This window comes from Ceratotherium simum, chromosome 33, assembly GCF_057802395.1.
Source record: "Ceratotherium simum simum isolate JZ-2026a chromosome 33, ASM5780239v1, whole genome shotgun sequence".
Taxonomy (NCBI): Eukaryota; Metazoa; Chordata; class Mammalia; order Perissodactyla; family Rhinocerotidae; genus Ceratotherium; species Ceratotherium simum.
Genome location: NC_141932.1, coordinates 31,839,081 through 31,856,914, shown reverse-complemented (window position 1 = coordinate 31,856,914; position 17,834 = coordinate 31,839,081). Strand labels below are relative to the sequence as shown.

The following is a 17,834-nucleotide window of genomic DNA, read 5'->3' as shown; positions in this document are numbered from 1 at the left end:
AATAATGAAAGAACCACAGCCAAGGCCGTGGGTGTGGCGGCTTTAGAGAGGCTCTTACTGCTGGAAGCCATCAAGGGGAGCAACCTTGGGTGTCACCATGGCAACCGTAAATGGTGATGGAAGGGGGCTGTGGGCAGGGTGAAGGCACTCGCTCTTGACCCATGCCCCCGGTGGATGACGAAGCTGGTGGAGATGGTGCCAGCGTGACCCGAGAGAATCTCCGTGCAGCGGGGAGAGTCTCCACCCAGGCCAGCAGGGCCAGGCAGACGTCACCTGGTCTCCCCATGTCCCTAGATCCACAAGGACGCAAACACCAATCGCGTTAAGTAATCCACTCTTCCCTCTAGCTCTGATGTGACCTGAGGATCATAATTAAGGAGGAAACAAATCTGGCAAAAGTTGCCCCAGAGAAGAGAGGGCGAGGCTCTCAGCATGCTGAAGAGAAAATGAAAGGATCTCATGAAGGAAGTGGCTGAGCCTCACACCTGGCAGGAGACGCCCTCGTCATCACCAACAGCAGCACACCCGTGTGTGATTGTCAGCTACAAGGCATCCTCTCCCTCATCAGCCAGTCACATGCCTGCCATGAGCAGGACCAGCAATGGCAGCCAGGGTCCCAGCTCAGGGGCGTCAAGGGCACCCATGTGACTCCAGGACAAAGCTGTTTGTGTGAGCACGTGTCCCAAGGGAGGGTAGCCCTAATCCAGCTGAGGCAGTCAGAGGAGGCTTCCTGTAGGCGGTGTGTGATTTCAGGCTTGAAAGAGGCACCTGGGGCTTTGTCCTCCTGCTTAGATCAATCCTGGGAAAGCTTCTGGAGGCCTTGTCTTCCCTCCCCACCCCGTGCCCTGTGGATTGAGCAAGTCACACCAAGTGGAATGGCCTTTGTCCGTCACTGAGTGGTCAGTCTGCTTACTGCACAGCCATTCTCTCAGCTTCAGGGAGACCCCAAATTAAGGATAAAACAGCTGCACTATGGGTTGTAATATGACCAATAATAACACTTGCCTTTTCCTGAGTACTCACTGTGTGTCACGGGCACATCTCACGGGTCTCCCTCCTCTCTGCAGTTCTCTGTAACTCCTCCTGCCTCACTTCGTCAGAGTCCCTCCCTGGCGCCCAGACCCTTTGCCCAGCTAGGGGGGCAGCCGCACGAGAAGAGCAGAGAGCCAGCCTTTCTAAATGTCACCGGAAGCCAAACCACCAAGGAGCTTCTCATTAAATCACTACGCGCACATTTTTAAAGCTCTGAATATTAAGAATTCCCCAAGCGTCGTGGGGATGAACGAGGTCAAGTGCTTTTGTAATACGGTATTGATTATTTCTGTCCCATGTGGACAGTGGCGAGGGCTCAGCTGTGGTCTAAGCCCCTGAGCTTTATGGGAGATGCCAGCATAGTGTTAAGACACCTTTGCGGCACAGAGAAAAAAGTATCTTTGTTATTCCCCAGTGCTTTGCTGACTATTTCCAGGCATCTCTTGGAAACACGTATCCAGAGCAGAGGGAAGGTCCACTCCGCCATGTCAGGGCTGTAGGGAAGCGTAAGGCTGCAAGCTAACAGGCCCAGCCCCTGTTCCCCGGTCCCTACCTGTTCCCGTGAAGGATGACAAACCTCCTTCCTGGGGTGGGGCTTCTGGGGCAATGAACCCGCTTGTTGGTGGCTTCGGTGCTCCTGGGGAAGGTGTGCTATAGACACCAAGATGGATCAGCTGGGTTGGCCGCCTCTGCTCAGGGTTTAGCTGTTCTCAAGGAGCGAGCCACAGAGCAGCTGCAGTAGGTGCTCAGCAGCCGGCCCCTAGCAGCCTGCTCTCCGGCCCGTGGCCCCCGTGAGAGGACTGTTGAGCAGCGGGCCGCGTGGAGCCTGATCCCTGAGCTCGCTTTCCCAGGTGAGCCATTTCTGGGAGTTATTGGTTGTTCTGTTCCATCACTACTGCTCTGTGGGCTGAAATACCAAAACCACTTCAGACTAGCTTCTGTGGTTCAAGGCGAGTGTTTGGGGCACCTGTGTCTGCACAAAAAGAGCCAACGTGCACACTTCAGAAGCTTTGTCCCCAGCCACCACCCACCTACTCACCCATGCCCCTGGGCTCTGCTCCGTCCAGCTCAGAAGTGACCACCTTGCCAGACCAGAACGGCTGCCATGGGGGACAGACCACTCTGTAAAGAGAGCACCTCCTGAGTCACCCAGCGGGACACCTGGTGCCCGTTAAGGGGCGAGGCCAGGAAGTGACCTAGGCAAGGCCGGTCCTCGTTGGAGCTGCCCGATCTGGAAGCAGAAACCGGAGAGAGGCTGAGAATAGTTCAGGAGGAGGTTACAATGCTCACTGCCTCTTCCAGCCATCTCGTTCTTCCTCCTGACTTTTTCAGTCTTCCTCTCTGTTCGGGCGGCTGGCTTGTAGGCAAGCCAGGGTTGGAATGCCAACAAATCCTCCCTATTTCTAGGCCGCTCGGGACTCACCGTGCGTGCCTTCTTCTTCTTACCCTCTGTCATTACTGCACTTCTCATTCTCCACGTGAGTCCGACTGCTGGGACTCGAATCCTGCTCCGTCGCTCCCTGCTCCCTATCGTGGGTGTTGGCTGACTGTCCAGGATCGTTCCATGAGGCCCAGTGGCTGGACAGTGTGCTCCTATCTGAGGCTTCATGCTGAGGCAGTCTCCCTCTGCATATGATGTGAGCGTCATGGAGCTCAAGGGGGCGGAAGGAAGCTGGGGGAGCCTCAGCACAGAAAGTGCTGTTGGACTGCAATGGCTCGGCCACTTGCTGCTGTCGTGCTCTCTCTCCGTGCCATTTCGAGGGGGTAGGAAATGGGGATGGTGCCGCGTCCTCGTCCTTGCCTGGTTGTGGCTATGTTCATGCGTCAGGAGCTCCCTGGTGAGCAAGGACAAGCTGATTGTGGTTCTCGTGCTCCACCCACAGGATACACCACCACACCTGTGCACCTGCCCGTGGGCCCGGCTGTGCCCCTGGGTCGTGCCTGGCCTCACTTCCCGGTTGTACAGGCCGCCCTCAGCGGGGAGGTCGTTGTGTTGGGAGGAGGTGGGCCCTTCAGCTGGCAAGGAAGCCGGGTTCTGAGGAGAGGCTGGAGTTCGCAGCACTAGACAAGGGCGTCTCCATGCGAGAAGGGAGCAGAAAGAACAAGCCCCTCGGTGATGGTCAAGTAGCCAAAGAGCCTCCAGGACAGGCCTGGACTGGAGAGGAGGTGTCTGGTGTCCGCTCACGGGGACTCTTAGCCCACGAGATGGAGCCGCTTGTGTGGGGAAGCCTGGTGCCCCGCAGGGATGGGCACAGGCAGTGTGGAGCTGGGGCATGCACTGGCCCTTGCACGTATGCTCCTGTGCCTTGCTTTTTGTGTTCACACCCTGCCCAGATGCCCTCGCTGTGGCTCACTGTGCCTGATGACTGCCAGTAAAAGTGCTGCTTGGCCCCCAGAAACCAGTGGGGAGAAGGTGGGACTAAGACCGCCGTGGGGAGGGGCTGGGAGCATGAGCGGCTGCATGCAGGGCCTAGAGCCAGGACCCCTCCGCCCAACCACACATCTCCACACCCCACGTGAGCCTGCTACCCACCCAGCACAGAGAGCCCACTTCAGGCTTTCTGAGAAGGAGGTCCACCCACCTTTAATGCATATCTCCAAAGACAGAGAGCCTCTCCCTGTGCTGACCCCGGCGCCCTGCCCATCAGCTCTTCTGGGGAGGAAGTCACAGTTTTCTTTAAGCCAGGAAAGACCGCTGCCATGTCAGTCTCCTTATACGACTTTTATTACAGTCGATTGTCACACAAATGCCTCCAGGTGCAGAGGAAGGATCTTGAATAAACCCAGGGGAGAGGGAGCTGACGTCACGGCTCATCCTGAGCTGGAGGGGGTTCCTGGCCAACTTTCTCTGGTCGGGCCAGGGCCAAGGGACAGGGCTGCCCGGAGCGTCAGGTAGACCCAGCCACAGGGAGGAGCTGCCGGTCTGGCTCTGTGGCCAGACCAAGCAGGGGTGCTCTGAGAATGAACTCAGGGCTCAGAAAGGTGGGGCCGGGGTGCGCTGGTAGTGGGGGATCGCTTCACAGAGTGAGGAAGGCTTCTCTGACCCTGCAGCCAAAGGGGTCTCATCCATCCTGAGCCCCCAAAAGTGCCCCACTGCTGTCTCGGGGTCCCCAGTATTTCCCTCCTTGTCCTGGAGTGGGTGTCTGGCTGGGCACCCAGGAAGGCAGGCCCGATTCTTGTCCGTATCCCCACTACCCCACATTCACTGGGCCTGGCACTAGTTCGTTCGTTCATTCATTCACAAATGTCTGTGGAACATCTGTTACGTGCGGGAACTGTGCTAGGCACTGAGGACGCAATGTAAATGAGACCGATGAGATCCCAAGAGTCTGACAGAGGGAGAGACAAACATTGATCAAATATCACGTGGTGAATGGAAATCTGCAGCCGTGGCTGGTGCTGTAAAGGAGAGACCCATGGGCTATGGGAGTTAAAAATAGGGGATTTGACCTGGTCAAGGAAGGGTTCCTGAGGGAGTGACACTTGAGCCATAATCTGGAAGATAGTTAAGAGTTGGCTCTGTAAAGAGAGAGGGTAGGGCCTTCCAGGAAGAGGGGACAGTATGTGCAAAGATCCTGTGGCAGGAAGGAGCAGGGGAGTGTGAAGGCGTGACAAAGAGTTACTATGGCTGGGGCAGAGAAAGCAAGCAAGGGACCAGGGGAAATTAAGTCAAGAGGAGTTCAGGGGTCAAACCTTGTAAGGCCCTATGACAAGGATGGGAGCTTTGCTCTGTCCTAAGGGCAATGGGATAGGGAGCGAGTGGGTGGTGGGGCATGATGCTTTTGGAAATGACACTCTGGTTGCCTTGTGGAGATTGGAGAGGTCGGGGCAGAGTGGACATGGAGAGACCACTTTAGAAGCAGTAATCCAGCCAAGAGATGGTGGAGCTTGGACTGTTTGGATGGATGGGTGGTGTGATGGACAGATGGGTGGAAAAACAAGTATCTAACGGGTGAGTGAAGGGAAGGACATGTGACTGGATGAATGAGGATATAGGGAATGGGTGGAAGGAAGGATGAGTGGACATGTAATTGGGTGGGTGGATGGATGGAAGGAGGTGTGGACATGTGGATGGTGGATGGAAGGATGAGTGGATGTGTGGGTAGATGGATGGATGGAAGGATGAGTGGATGTGTGGGTAGGGTAGATGGATGGATGGAAGGATGAGTGGATGTGTGGGTGGGTGGATGGAAGGATGAGTGGATGTGTGGGTGGGTGGATGGATGGAAGGATAAGGGGATGATGGGTGGGTGGATGGATGGATGGAAGGATGAGTGGATGGGTGGGTGGATGGATGGATGGAAGGATGAGTGGATGGGTGGGTGGATGGATGGATGGAAAGATGAGTGGATGGATGGGTGGGTGGATGGATGGAAGGATGAGTAGATGGGTGGGTGGATGGAAGGATGAGTGCACATATCGGTGGGTGGATGGATGAAAGGATGAATATGGATGTGTGGATGGTGGATGGATGGAAGGGTGAGTGGATATGTGGGTGGGTGGATGGATGGATGGATGGATGGGTGGATGGATGGAAGGATGAGTATGGACGTGTGAATTGTGGATGGATGGAAGGTTGAGTGGACATGCAGATGAGTGGATGGATGGAAGGATGAGTGAGTTGGGAATCTGTGGAAAAACAAGTAGCTGGTGTGTGGGTGGAAGGCAGGATGTGAATGGGTGGATGGATGAATGAATGGGGGACAGAAGGAAGGATGAGTGGATATGTGGATGAAACGTGGATGGGAAAATGGGTGCATGCGGGATGCAAGTTGGGCCTTGCAGGATGAGTGGGTTTGGGGCTGCAGGCGTGCCTAGGGTTGGCATTCCCCACACCTGAACACGGCACACTCAGTCCACATCTTCCAGGAAAGAGGCCACAGGAGAAAGGTCCCGGGCAGTGGCTTGGTACAGACTGGCTAGGCCCAGCATTCCATGCTGGGGCACACTTCTGCCTTCACTCCCCAGACAACAGGAGGGAACAGGCAGGCGAGTGGACACAGCCATTCCCCAGCCTGCCCAGCTCCCTAACTCAGCCTTCAGATGGCACCTCCCACACTCTCTGGTGAGGGGCGAGAGTAGGAGACCTCTCCATCTGCTGGACGCTGGGAAGTCTAGTGGGTGCAGCCAGGCCAAGACTTGATAACTATTGTCCATATAAAAGTTAATGTAGATATATTTTTTTAAACATTTAAAAAATCAAATCTCCCGGTAGAGAAATGAATAACTGTGTTCTCATTAAAGACTAATGTATCAAAAAATACACAAGGCAGTAATTTATGACTATTCTAGTCCACAGAGTCATATTTTAATGTGTGACATATCCTGGGCAGCTCCTCTGTGCTAATTTTATTTAATGAGCACGTGTTATAGAATTTTCAGAGCACTATCCCTGGGCAATTAAAATGTGTTAACCTTTTCAGTAAAATTGTATTTCTAAGGAAAAGTCCTTGGTGTGAAACAGACAGAAATATCCCGGCACTGTCGAGGAGGAATCAAGAGGAGAGAACTGCTGTTGTGTCTCGGCTGCGCTGGCCCCAGGGACCTGCAGCCTTCCCCCAGGCCCTCGGGCCTCAGGTCTGTCCTGCCTGCTTCTTCCTGGCCAGGCCACATTCCGCTGAGCAGGACGAGGAGACTGGGGCCTGGACCCGCACACTGAACAGCCTTCATTGAGTGGGCGTTGAGTGCCCACTGCGCGCCTGACCCAGGGGGTCTGGGACACACACTGCCTCATGGGATACAAAAGCTATGGAGGGGACAAGTGGTATTTAAAGGGGGCTAGGATGCCCCAAGGAGGGGCAGGGTCCACTCATTTGAAGCCCCTACCTGTGTAATGGGCACACCAGCACTCAGCATCAGTCCATGAGTGTTAGATCTGGAAGGGCCCTACAGACCCTCCAGTGAGTGGTTCCCAAACTGGGTTCCTTGGAACTGTGGGCCTCCGGCCCTACCCCCAGTTTCAACTCGAGCAGTTCTGCTTCTAATGGTTTGGAATATCGGGGTTCCGTGCAGCATTTAGCTTGATAAAGGGGTTCTACTGCTTTAAAAGATTTAAAAGCAACTGATATAGTCCAAATATTTATATAATATACAGATATATAGATATGCAAATTATATAAAGTATACGAATATATATTTTATATAAAATATATACATATATGCCTCTTTCTAAGAGAAGAATTTGAAGTGACTTATAAAGCTGCACATGACATAATAGAACAAAAAGTTTTAATGAAGCAATTGGAGTAAAGAGAAAGTGAAGGTAAAATGGTGAAATTGAGAAAAAGAGACGTGTGCACAGGGTCCTGGGCAGGTGAGAGGCCAGGTCCCTGTGGAAGGACCGGCCTCCGGCTTGTATTTGAGATTAAAGATGAGATTCCAGTGTGAAGCATCCGGCCCCTGTCTGGTGCACTGTGGATGCTTAGACAGCTGGGGACACCTAAGAAAGACGTCCGTTCAGTCCTTCCGCAAATACTGGGTGAGCGTCACGGGGTGCGGGCAGGGTGCTGGGTGACGGGGCCTCCCCCCACCCCGCCCTGGCAGAGGAGACAGGATCAGGAGGTAACTCCCCACGGCCTAACACAGCCCAGAGGAGATGGAACTCGCCCTGGAGCCTGTAGGGCGAAGGGAGCCCTGGGACCCCGCGGGGAGTGGGAGGGCACGGGGTGAGCAGTGTGGATGGAGGAAGGGTTGGGGGTACAAGGTGGGGCGGGGGCAGGTGAGGAGGCACGTCTTCACCAGAGATGAAGTGGTACGGGGAGGGGGTGATGTGTGCTCTGCCTCTGCAAAGGGCACTCTGGCCTCTGGCTGTTTGGGGTCGGTGGCCATGGGAGCCCGTCAGGTGAGAGCTGACGTGTGGGAAGGAGGTTAAAGGACCAGACGGGGGAGCTGGGGCAATTGCTGGCCGGGGGGGTGTGGCAGAAGCAGACAGACTGGAGCTGTCTTGGAGGGCACCTTCCGGGGGTCTCTGGGCTGGGCTGGAGAGGTGGGCTCTGGGCAGCCAGAGAGCACAGCGAAGTGCTGTCTATCAAAGGGGACAGCATGAGCAAAGGCCTGGTGGCGGGACAGCGTGGGCACGCGCTGCCTCCCTGCGCAGCCCAGCTCGCCTGGAGCTGGGGGAACTTGAAGCAGTGTGGCGGCAGGCGAGGCAGAACTGTCCACGGGCTGGGGTCAGAAAGAGCTTCCAGGAGGCTAAGGAGCCTGGACTCAAGTCACAGGTACCAAGGAGTCACTGGAGATGACTTCTCTACTGCCTGCCCGCTGTGCAGCCTTAGGCAAGTCGCTTAACCTCGCTGGGTCTCACGTGTGACAGGGGAAAACAGCTCCTACCTCCTGAAGCCACTGAGACAGTTAAGGAGAGAATTCTCTTGGTTCTAAGAACTGAGAACCACATGCCTTTAGCACCCAGCAGCCTCAAAGCTTAGAGTCTGGACAGGCAGTGCTGGACCCCCCCATGAGGACTGGGCCTGGCTCTGAGGAGGCCCCCCACCACCCCCACCTAGGGGCACCTGAATGCTCAGTGTGGTCGGGGCTGCCCCGGCCCTGCCAGCACCAGCCGCCTGACCACAGGGAAAGGCCCGTTTACCATTTTCATTAAGTGACACCATTAACGGATCGCTTGGGGCAGGATCTCATTTCAAAAGAAATGGGAAGCTGGAAAGAAGCTAGCAACAAAGCAAGCCATTATGAATGTTCAGATACAGAAAAAACTCTCACCCCGTGCCCTCTCCCTTGGAAGCAGCCTGGGGCCAGGGTCAGGCCGAGGCCCTTGGGGAAGGAGAGCTCCTGTTCTTCGGCCCTGAGAGGTGGTATGCATGGTGGGCAGGGGTGAGGACAGAAGCCAGACTGTCTGGGTTCAAGGCTCGATCTGCCGTTTATCTTAGTGTGGCCTTGGTGGGTCTGTCAGATTTAGCAAATAAATATAGAGGACACCTGGTTAAATTTGAATTTCAGGTAGACCACCAACAACATTTTAGTGTAAGTGTGTCCTGTGCGATATTTGGGATCTACGTGTACTTAAATTATCCACTGTTTCTCTGAAGTTCAGATTTCACCAGTGTCCTGTATGTTACCTGGCAACCCTAGGCCTTGGGCAGGTCACTTCACCTCTCTGGATCTGTCTCCCCATCTGTGAAATAGGGATGAAAATAGTAACTCCTACAGTTACAAGGACTGGATTTCCTGTAACCTACTTGTGACAGTGCCTCATCCTACGAGAGCCAGCGAGCTTTGCTGTTGTTATCCTAACGGTGTTTGGCTCTGTCTGTCTGAGCCGGGCTGGGGTCATCAGCTCCAACACCAGACCACCATTCCTGGCTGTGGGGGGGGCGCCGCTTACTGGGGTCAGTGGAGAGGAGGCCTGCGGCCAGCCCTCTGGCGCCTGGGCTTCCACCGTGGTGGCTGGAGAGGTAGGACATGTGGTGAGAAAGGTGTTCATGGGACGGAGGGAGAAGGGGCAGAGGCAAAGGGCCACAGGAACAGCATAGACATTTGTGCCAAGCGCTCTGAGCCTGTGTGCTCAGGGAGGGCTTCCTGGGGGAGGCAGCAGTTGTTCCAGGCTCAAGGCACAGGTCAGACCCAGACAAAGGAAAAGGAGGGGTTAGTGTTCTGTCGGGTGAGCTTGAGGTGCTCGCAGGGCACGGTGGATGGGGACTGGGGCGCAGAGCTTCTGGCAGGGGAGCAGCAAGGGGGAGATTGTGGGGAGGATAATGGAGAAGGCTGCCTTGTGGCTCTGAGATGGTGCCTCTTCCTCCTGTGCGCAGAGGGCCCATCAGAGGATCCGCACCTTGGGGAGAGCTCTCCGGGTGAGTGTGGAGGGAGGTGAGCGCAGAGGGAGGCAGGAGAACGCTCCAGGAGGTCACTGCTGTGACCGGACAGAGCAGAGCCTGAACCCGGGCATGGCGGGGGAGAGAGGGCGCTGCAAGGAATGGCTACAATGGCCGTGCGACACCTGCCTCTGACCCCATTCGCCCCGGGGGAGCGCTCGGACTTCTCCACTGCCTGACACTGAGGCTGCCGTGTGGGCCTCGCCCCCGGTGGATGTGCTGTCCCTGCCAGGGGGACAGCTTGTTTTCAGACCCAGGGGCCAGCTGCCCAGGGCCAGGCAGGACGGGCCAGCGGGATCAACACAGGACTGAGGGACCCACATCTCATCTGCCCCACCGCACCTCCGCGTCCCCTCTCAACTTTTCTTTCAAATATCTCTATTTCCTTTCAAACCCAACCGCAATGAGTGCTCCTAGCTTTTGCCCTAGTTACCAACACACATTAATTTTATGGCAGAAATTAATTCTACCCAATTCTGTTAGTGCTCAGTTATTCCTCGCCAACTCCCTTTGAATAAATATCCGTGAAGAGGCTTTAATTAACATGTCAACAAGGGAAGCAGCCTCCTTGCAAGGTTACATCTTTCCACTCAGCTGTGGCTGGTGCAGCGTCCAGGGGAGGGCAGAGACCAGGGTGGGGCAGGCACGGTGGCCATCAGGAAACCAGGAATGTCAGAGTGACGGGCAGTCACCCGTCGTCACATGGCAGCACAGGGTCAACAGTGGGACGAAAGCCTGGCCTCCTGGATCCTACACCAGGGCAGGCTCAGAGGTTGCAGACTCAGCCACGAAGGGCCAGGTTGGGTGGTGGAGATGAACGAGGCGGGCTGGACGAAGGGAGACCCGACTGCGCCAGGGGCCCGGGAGGTAACTAGAGCCACCCCGGGCCTGGGTTGGGGGTCTGGTGGGAGCTGAGGGCGGGAGATTCCTGCTGAGAAGAGCAGCTGCTGGTCGTGTAGCTTGGTGGAAGAGCAGGCACAAGGTAGACACTCAACTCTGTGCTTTTATGTACGAGTCTCCTAAGTTTTACGTGTGAGATTGGAGTTTACAATTTTTAAGACTCTGCGTGCACCAAGCCAGACCCTTTCGCAGAGTAGACTGAGTCCTCGAGTGGCCCCTTCGTGCCTTTACCTTGCCTCTGGGCACTGTAGGGGATGGTGTTTTGTGTCCATGAGGCAGGGATGGAGAAGGTGGGGAAATGGTGCAGAAGAGTGAGAGCCAGCCTCCAGGAGTGCCCCTGGCGCAGCCCTTGGCTCTGGCCTGGTGCTTCTGGATCGTGCGTGTCTCCCCCGCGGAGAGAGGCCTGGATAGTGCGCGTCTCCCCCGCAGAGAGAGGCCTGGATAGTGCGCGTCTCCCCCGCGGACAGAGGCCTGGATAGTGCGCGTCTCCCCCGCGGACAGAGGCCTGGATAGTGCGCGTCTCCCCCGCGGACAGAGGCCTGGATAGTGCGCGTCTCCCCCACGGACAGAGGCATGGTGCTTGACTGTGGCCAGGAGGACTCCTAAGTGTCCGCTCTGCTCAACTCCACAAGCCCCTGCCAACCCAGAGAGAAACTCCTTGCACACAGCCCCAGGATGCTCAACAGGCAGCCTTCCCCTTCAGCCAGGGCTTGGTCATCTGCTGTACTCACAGCGTGGGCCCAGGATGGAGCTGGACACGGCAGGGGCCCGGCCAGCGATGGGGACCAGGGGTGAGAGTCAGGCCATTCCCAGCTACCCCAGGCGGACAGGCCTCCATCCCCACAGCTAAATGGATCTCCAGGTCCAGCCCATAAAGGCCAGCCAAGCACAGGTGGCCGTCACTTGGGGCTGGCCCTCTTCTCTCGTTCTCAGACTCAGCCACAGGGAGAAGGAATAGCACTGACATCAGTGCTGAAAGGGCCTCCGCCAGGGCTCTCCCTCGGTTTTCTAACTTTTCTAGCCAAGAAGCCTTTATTTAAAAGACGTGTTAGAACAGCACAAAATCCAGAACACATGCAAGTGGCCTTGCTGTGCTTGACACGGAGGAGGGGCCCATCCTCCAGACCCTCCTCAGAGTCCTTACGTTGGGACATCCTCGCCTGCTGGTGCCATGGCTCTGTCCACTGAGATGGGGCTACTTCTCTGGCTACCTGTGCTCGACATGTGAATGTTCCGGTGCAGCTGGGGGGGTGAGGCCAAGCATCGCGGCGTCACTGGCACAGTGACCCTTCAACTTCACCCAGCCACACGAGCCACAACTGGCCTGTGATCTGTTTTTACGGATAGAGCCAGGCCTCAAATGTATCTGAATTTTACTCACTCTTCTCAAACCGGAAATAAATTTTAATTTTTAAGCTATAGAAAAACAAAAAAGCAGCCTCTGAGCAACCCCACAGATCGCCCCGGACCCTGAGGGGCACTGTTTGCAAACCCCTGGCCCAGGCCGCCCCTCAGCTGCAGCTCCCAGGCCCTCAGCAGGCCTGCCGTGGCGATGGGGCTGGCCAGGTCTGCAGCCCCTCAGCCCTCAACAGGGCGGGGCTGCGGCTCTCTCTTGTCCACGGCTGACAGGACACATGCTGCAGACCCCAGCAGGGACCCCCGAGGCCCAGGGAACCATCCGTGATCCTAGAGGGCGGGCAGACAGGGGATGGGAGGGCAGTGGCTGCCCTGGCTAGCTGTCCCCGCCGGTCAGCTGAGGAGTGGCTCACCGTGATGCTAATGCCCGCAGAGTGGGAGCAGTGCTCTCCGTACTCCCACGCCTGTGGGAGTCCAGGCCGGAGTCCAGGCCGGAGCGGGGTGACCAGCCGACACCCCGCCTCCCCCAGGAGCCTGGCTCACAGAGTGGACAGAGCGAGCGTCCCAGAGGATGGCCCGAGCGACGCCCCCTCCCTCACTTTCACCACGAGCGTTGAGTGGCCTCAGAGGTTCTGTGTTGCTTTCTGACGGGGCCTTCGGGATTCTGCTACTGCTGGGAAATGGAGAAGCGGGATTCCCCAGGCAGAAGCCACATGGGCGGACACCTCTGCGGTGCCCACGGGTGGGTGCCCACTGGGTCTGTGGGAGCCTGTTACGTGGCTGTGGCATGTCTCACCCTCTAAATGACACACGTTAGTACTCTCAGGGCCAAGGCAGCTTTGATTTCTTTAGGAGTCATGAGCAAAGTGGTGAGACTTTAATATAAAGAGTGAGTTAGCTACTGTTCTGTCGGAGGGCTTCCCTCACCTTGCCAGCAGCCTGATTTTCACCGTGACAAATGAGCTTCTGCGTGTTCCAGTGCATTTCCTGGGCCTCCTTAGGAAAGGAGGAAGTCCATAAAGAGTGGGGGTCTCAGCGTTGTTGACACGGCAGCCTCCATGTCCCAGGGACACAGGCGTCTCCACGGCCTGCAATAAAGGAGGTCAGAGGCCAGATAGGAGGTCCTACCCCAGCTGAGCCAAAGGCCCCCTCTCGGCCCTGCCCTGGAGGGTCAGGGTGATCCCAGACAGCAGTGGGCAGTCCTGCTCGAGCCAGTAAACAGTGAGGACAGGGAGGGGGTGGCAGATGCTGGGGGGCCCAGCAGCCCGTGCTAGATAGGCACAGGCACAGTCTCCCCACAAGGAGACAGCACGTGGGGAGGGGGACCAGGCTGCCAGACTCCTGAGTTCTACGCCATGCTGGTGTGAGGACCCCCTTTCTCCAGGCCAGCCTGGAAGCCCGTCTTCCTTGCTCTGCCAGTTCATTTGGGAAACCGCAAGAATGTTTGGATATCCGATGAGTGATGCCCCAGGAAGTTCCAAAACCTGGTTCTCTTTCCCCGAAGATCCGGGGATGTCTGTCTGCCTTGAGACAAATGGTTGGAGAGAGTTTGCCTTGCCTGTTCTAGGTGGAGAATGTTCCTCTGGAGAGAAGGACAATCCCCAAAAGTCGTTCTTCTCCATCGTCTTCAGGAAAGTCTCTGTGTTGCCCTTTCCTGTAATGTCTGTGTGCGTGGCACTGGCCTCCGAGGCACTTTTGTGTACCTGATTGTATCAACTGGCCTTGCTGTGTGACAAGGGGCCCAAAACTCAGTGGCCCTGGTGACACCATGGCCTTTCATGTAGCTCGTGATTCTCTGGGTCAGCCGGGCAGCTCTTCTGCTGGTCTCTGGGTAGGCTCAGGCCTCCATCTGTGTCAGCTGCCCGCTCAGTGGGGGCTGGTTGCTTGAGAGAGACCTCAAGGGCGTTGCATGGCTGGTCCTGTGGCGGGCTGTCCAGTCTTGGTCACACGGCAGTGGGTTCCAAGAGCCATGGAGAAAGGGCAAACCTCAACGCACAAGCACCTTCCAAGCCTCTGCTTGCTTCCCATTCGATGATCTTCATTGGCCGAAGCAAGTCACGTGGCCAAGCCCTGAGTCAGTGTAGGAGGGCACTGTCACGGGGTGTGGAGGCTGGGGCAGGAGATGGGGGAGGGGGATGTGTGGCCATTTTTACAATCTGCCACTATGATCTTGCTTAATCTGGACCCCAACCCTATGAGACATGCCATGCACATTAATTTTATGGAGGGCCCAGCCCTGTGGTGTAGCAGTTAAGTGTGTGCGCTCTGCTACTGGCAGCCCCGGGGTTCAGATCCCGGGCGCGCACCGACACAGCTTGTCAGGCCATGCTGTGGCAGCGTCCCATATAAAGTGGAGGAAAATGGGCACAGATGTTAGCCCAGGGCCGGTCTTCCCCAGCAAAAAAACAGAGGAGGATTGGCACGCGTGTTAGCTCAGGGCTGATCTTCCTCACAAAGAAAAAAAAGATGAAGATTGGCACAGGTGTTAGCTCAGGGCTAATCTTCCTTAAGTGAAAAAAAAAAATTAATTTTATGAAGCCGAGCATATGCACATCCCCATTTTATGGAGCATGGTGACTCAAGACCCAGCGAGGGGAAGAGTGTTGCCCGGAGTCATACAGCAAGCTGGCAGCAGGGCTGGGCCTTAACCCATCTTCTGGGTGCCAGCCTGCTGCCCCACACTGCCTCCCTGGGTCCCCTCTATGGCAATGCTCAGCCAGGGACAGGATGAGGTGCCACCCAGCAGCCAAACCCTGGCTACCCCCTGTAGACTTCCACCAGCAAAGACACCACAGGTCCTGGTGCCCACCCCCCAGGCATTGGCCTCCGGGAGCCACCGCTCCAGCCCTCCAGCCCCTGCTACCCCCACTCCGGCCCAGCACAGAGTGGCAGTCTGGTTGTTTCAATCCAAGGACTTTTGAAAGTCTTGTGCAATTTTAAAACTTTTAAATGTGAGTAGGTAAGACTGTAACCGTGGAAAAGACCAGTCAGCAGCATTTGGAGGCAAATTAAACTTTCTCCTCAGTCTCCTCCGCCCACGGTGCCACTGTGTCCACCGTGGCTGGCTCACCGGCCCATCTGCCGTCCCTCCTGCCCTGCGTACCTTCAAGGTCGGCAGTTCTCTTGCACACTTACCTCCACTTCTAAACGCTTGGGCCGCTGTTTCTGTCTCGCCCAAACCTGCCTGAGTGTCGGGGTTTGCAGGAGCATCAAGATCCGAGCCGGGAGCCGGGAAGACCAATGGGCCGGGTCTGGCCACATGAGCCCTGTGCGCCCGGAGGCAGCGCATCCCTGTTTTCCGTGCCCCAGAGCCTTGGTGAATTCCGCCCAGGCACCTGGCCATCCACCAGCTCGTCTGTCAGCGCGTCCACCCTCGTCCTTCCCAGGGATGCGTGACAGCGAGGAGCAGCAAGGGAGGACCCGGGTCTTTGGAGTGACCACCACACCCTGGTCCTTCCCGCCGACGGATGGCAAGAGGCGAGCTGTCAGCTGGGCCAGGCTGCAGGAGGCCAGGAGTGACGGCTGTGTGAGAAGTTAATATCCAGAGGGGAGGGTTAGCCTGTCGGGATTGGCCCTGTCCTCCCGCTTCACCACGGGGCTCAGAACCGAGTGCACAGCGGACGGCCTCCCTCCCCTTTCCATTCGGGTGTTTGAACACAGCCCGTGTTTCCCAAAACGGACAGATGGAATCCTGGCGTCTCAGGCCGGAATGGCCCCTGGATCATTTGTCCCCCAACTCCTTTCACAGAGGAGAGCCTGGGGCCCGGGAGGTGAACTCCGTGACACAGACAGTTATCGCCAGAGGGAAAATGATTCGAGATTGGGGGAAATGACTGCATAGAAGAGACTGATGGCTCTCCCACCTGGAGAGAGGAGGGGGTCATGGGTTCGGTCCTGGCCCTGTAAGGAAAGCCACAGATCCGGCTGGCCTGGCAGCGGCTCCCGAGGGCAGCTAAGTGGAGGCGGCCGCTGTCTCTGAACCATCTGCTTGGCACAGGGAGGGCCCCTGCGTCTCTCCTCCCAGGGCGGAGCTCCGGCCTAGCCAGCTGGGTGGGGTGAAGAACGAGAGGGGCCTCCAGGTGGCGCAGGTGAGCAGGGAGGGGCTGGAAACTTTCCATGAACGCAGCCGGATTCTGAGCAAGTTAGCAGTGACCCTGACCCCAGGATTTGAACAGCACCATGGGGCGTGTGCAGCCCTTCTGCACTGCCTCCTCTCAATAACCCTGGAGGGAGCATGCCACCTTCCCAGGGAGAAGCCTGGGGTTCATGGGTGCGCTTTCCCCCCAGCTGCACAGGAGGCCTTCCAACAGATGGAGACCCTGATGACAGACAGATGGGGCTCTGGGCGGGCAGCCCAGGTGAGGCAGGATGGAGGCACGAGTGTGACCGTCCTAGTGGCAGGCCAGGGGCCCGAGTTAGGGCCACACTGGAGAAGCAGGTGGTAGTGACCTCCCACCAGAACAGTGCTCGGGTCACTCCTCAGGGATCCTAGCCCACCCACCTCCACCAACCAGGGATTTCTGAGCTCCCCACTTTCCCCGCGGGCTGGACTGACAGTGGGTGGAAAGAAGACTCGCAAGAAACATCGGGATGCCTAAGACGGGCGTTTGTGAATGCTAAGCTGTGCGGTGCAGGCCGGAGTTGGAGGGGTTGGAGTCATGTGCAATCATGGAGTCTTCCTGGAGGAGGGGAGAAGCTGGGCCTTAAATGCTGTGGGCGCTTTGCAGCATGGTATTGGGGGCAGGGAGGTGTGGAGAGGGAGCATACTCTCTTTTTATTCAAATAAAATAATCATTTGGACTTTAGATCTACAATCTAGCACAGTCCTCTCTGGGCCAGGGGCACCTTGTGTTTGATCACGGTAAGCTCCTACAGCGTGTGTAAATAACAAATTACAAATAACAAATAGCGAAGAAAACAATAAAACGTGCTGTAAATGACAAAGAGCAGCAGCAAAATTCTTTATCATTACAGGGATGCACCAGCTGGGTGCTGGGGTCGAGAGGCCCGGGCCATGGGAAGGCTCCCCTCCTGGCTGCTGGAGGGCTGCGGGGTTCTCGTGAATGAGGCGTTGACCGTGCCGGTTTCTTGTCCCCTGCAGGCACCGGCCCCAGCTCCGCCACAGACCCCCTCCTGTCGCTGCTCCTGCTAGCCCTGCATAAGTTCCTCGGCCTGCTGGTGGGGCACTGACGGACTCAGCAGCGCCGGCCTGCCCCGACCCCGCTGAGGACTGCGTCGCCAGATGGACACAGACAGACTGAGAGAAGCATGAGAAAGTCCACGTGAAAAATAAATAAATCCTATTTTTGGGGAAGTTACACAAACGTAGAACACCTAAAATAATGCATCTAGTTTCCAAATAAGCTGGAGTCTGGACCCTGCAGTGTGCATGGGATCAGTGATCTCTCTACTTCAATGTCTTTTTCTTTTCTAAACTTTTCCTCCAGGTCTTCATTTTGCACGAACTGTTGAGCAATTGTCTTTAGGAGACTCTGTAAAAATGTCTGGTCAAAGCCTTTCTGACAAAGCGAAATATTTTTAGTAGATTATTGTGTTTAGGAATTTTTTTTATTTACTTTTTTCTTTGGGGGCTTTTTTTTTTTAATTCAAGTAAATTATTTCTTTTGAGACATTTTGATTAAAAAAAGATACATCTTATCATAATTAAAATTCACTGTCAATAATATTTATTTTTAAATAAAGATTGAAAACAAAGTCAGA

At 56.1% G+C, this 17,834-nt stretch overlaps 1 protein-coding gene across 2 annotated transcripts in view; it reads left to right on the top strand.

The window, feature by feature from the left end:
- The window catches only part of VSTM2B (V-set and transmembrane domain containing 2B), a 26,987-nt gene extending 9,153 nt beyond the window's left edge, over positions 1 to 17,834 (top strand). For both annotated transcript variants that reach the window (XM_087421895.1, XM_087421894.1), the window contains one exon: positions 17,215 to 17,834. In XM_087421895.1, the coding sequence (XP_087278021.1) occupies positions 17,215 to 17,303 (89 nt within the window). In that variant the 3' untranslated portion in view covers positions 17,304 to 17,834. The remainder of the gene's footprint in view (positions 1 to 17,214) is intronic.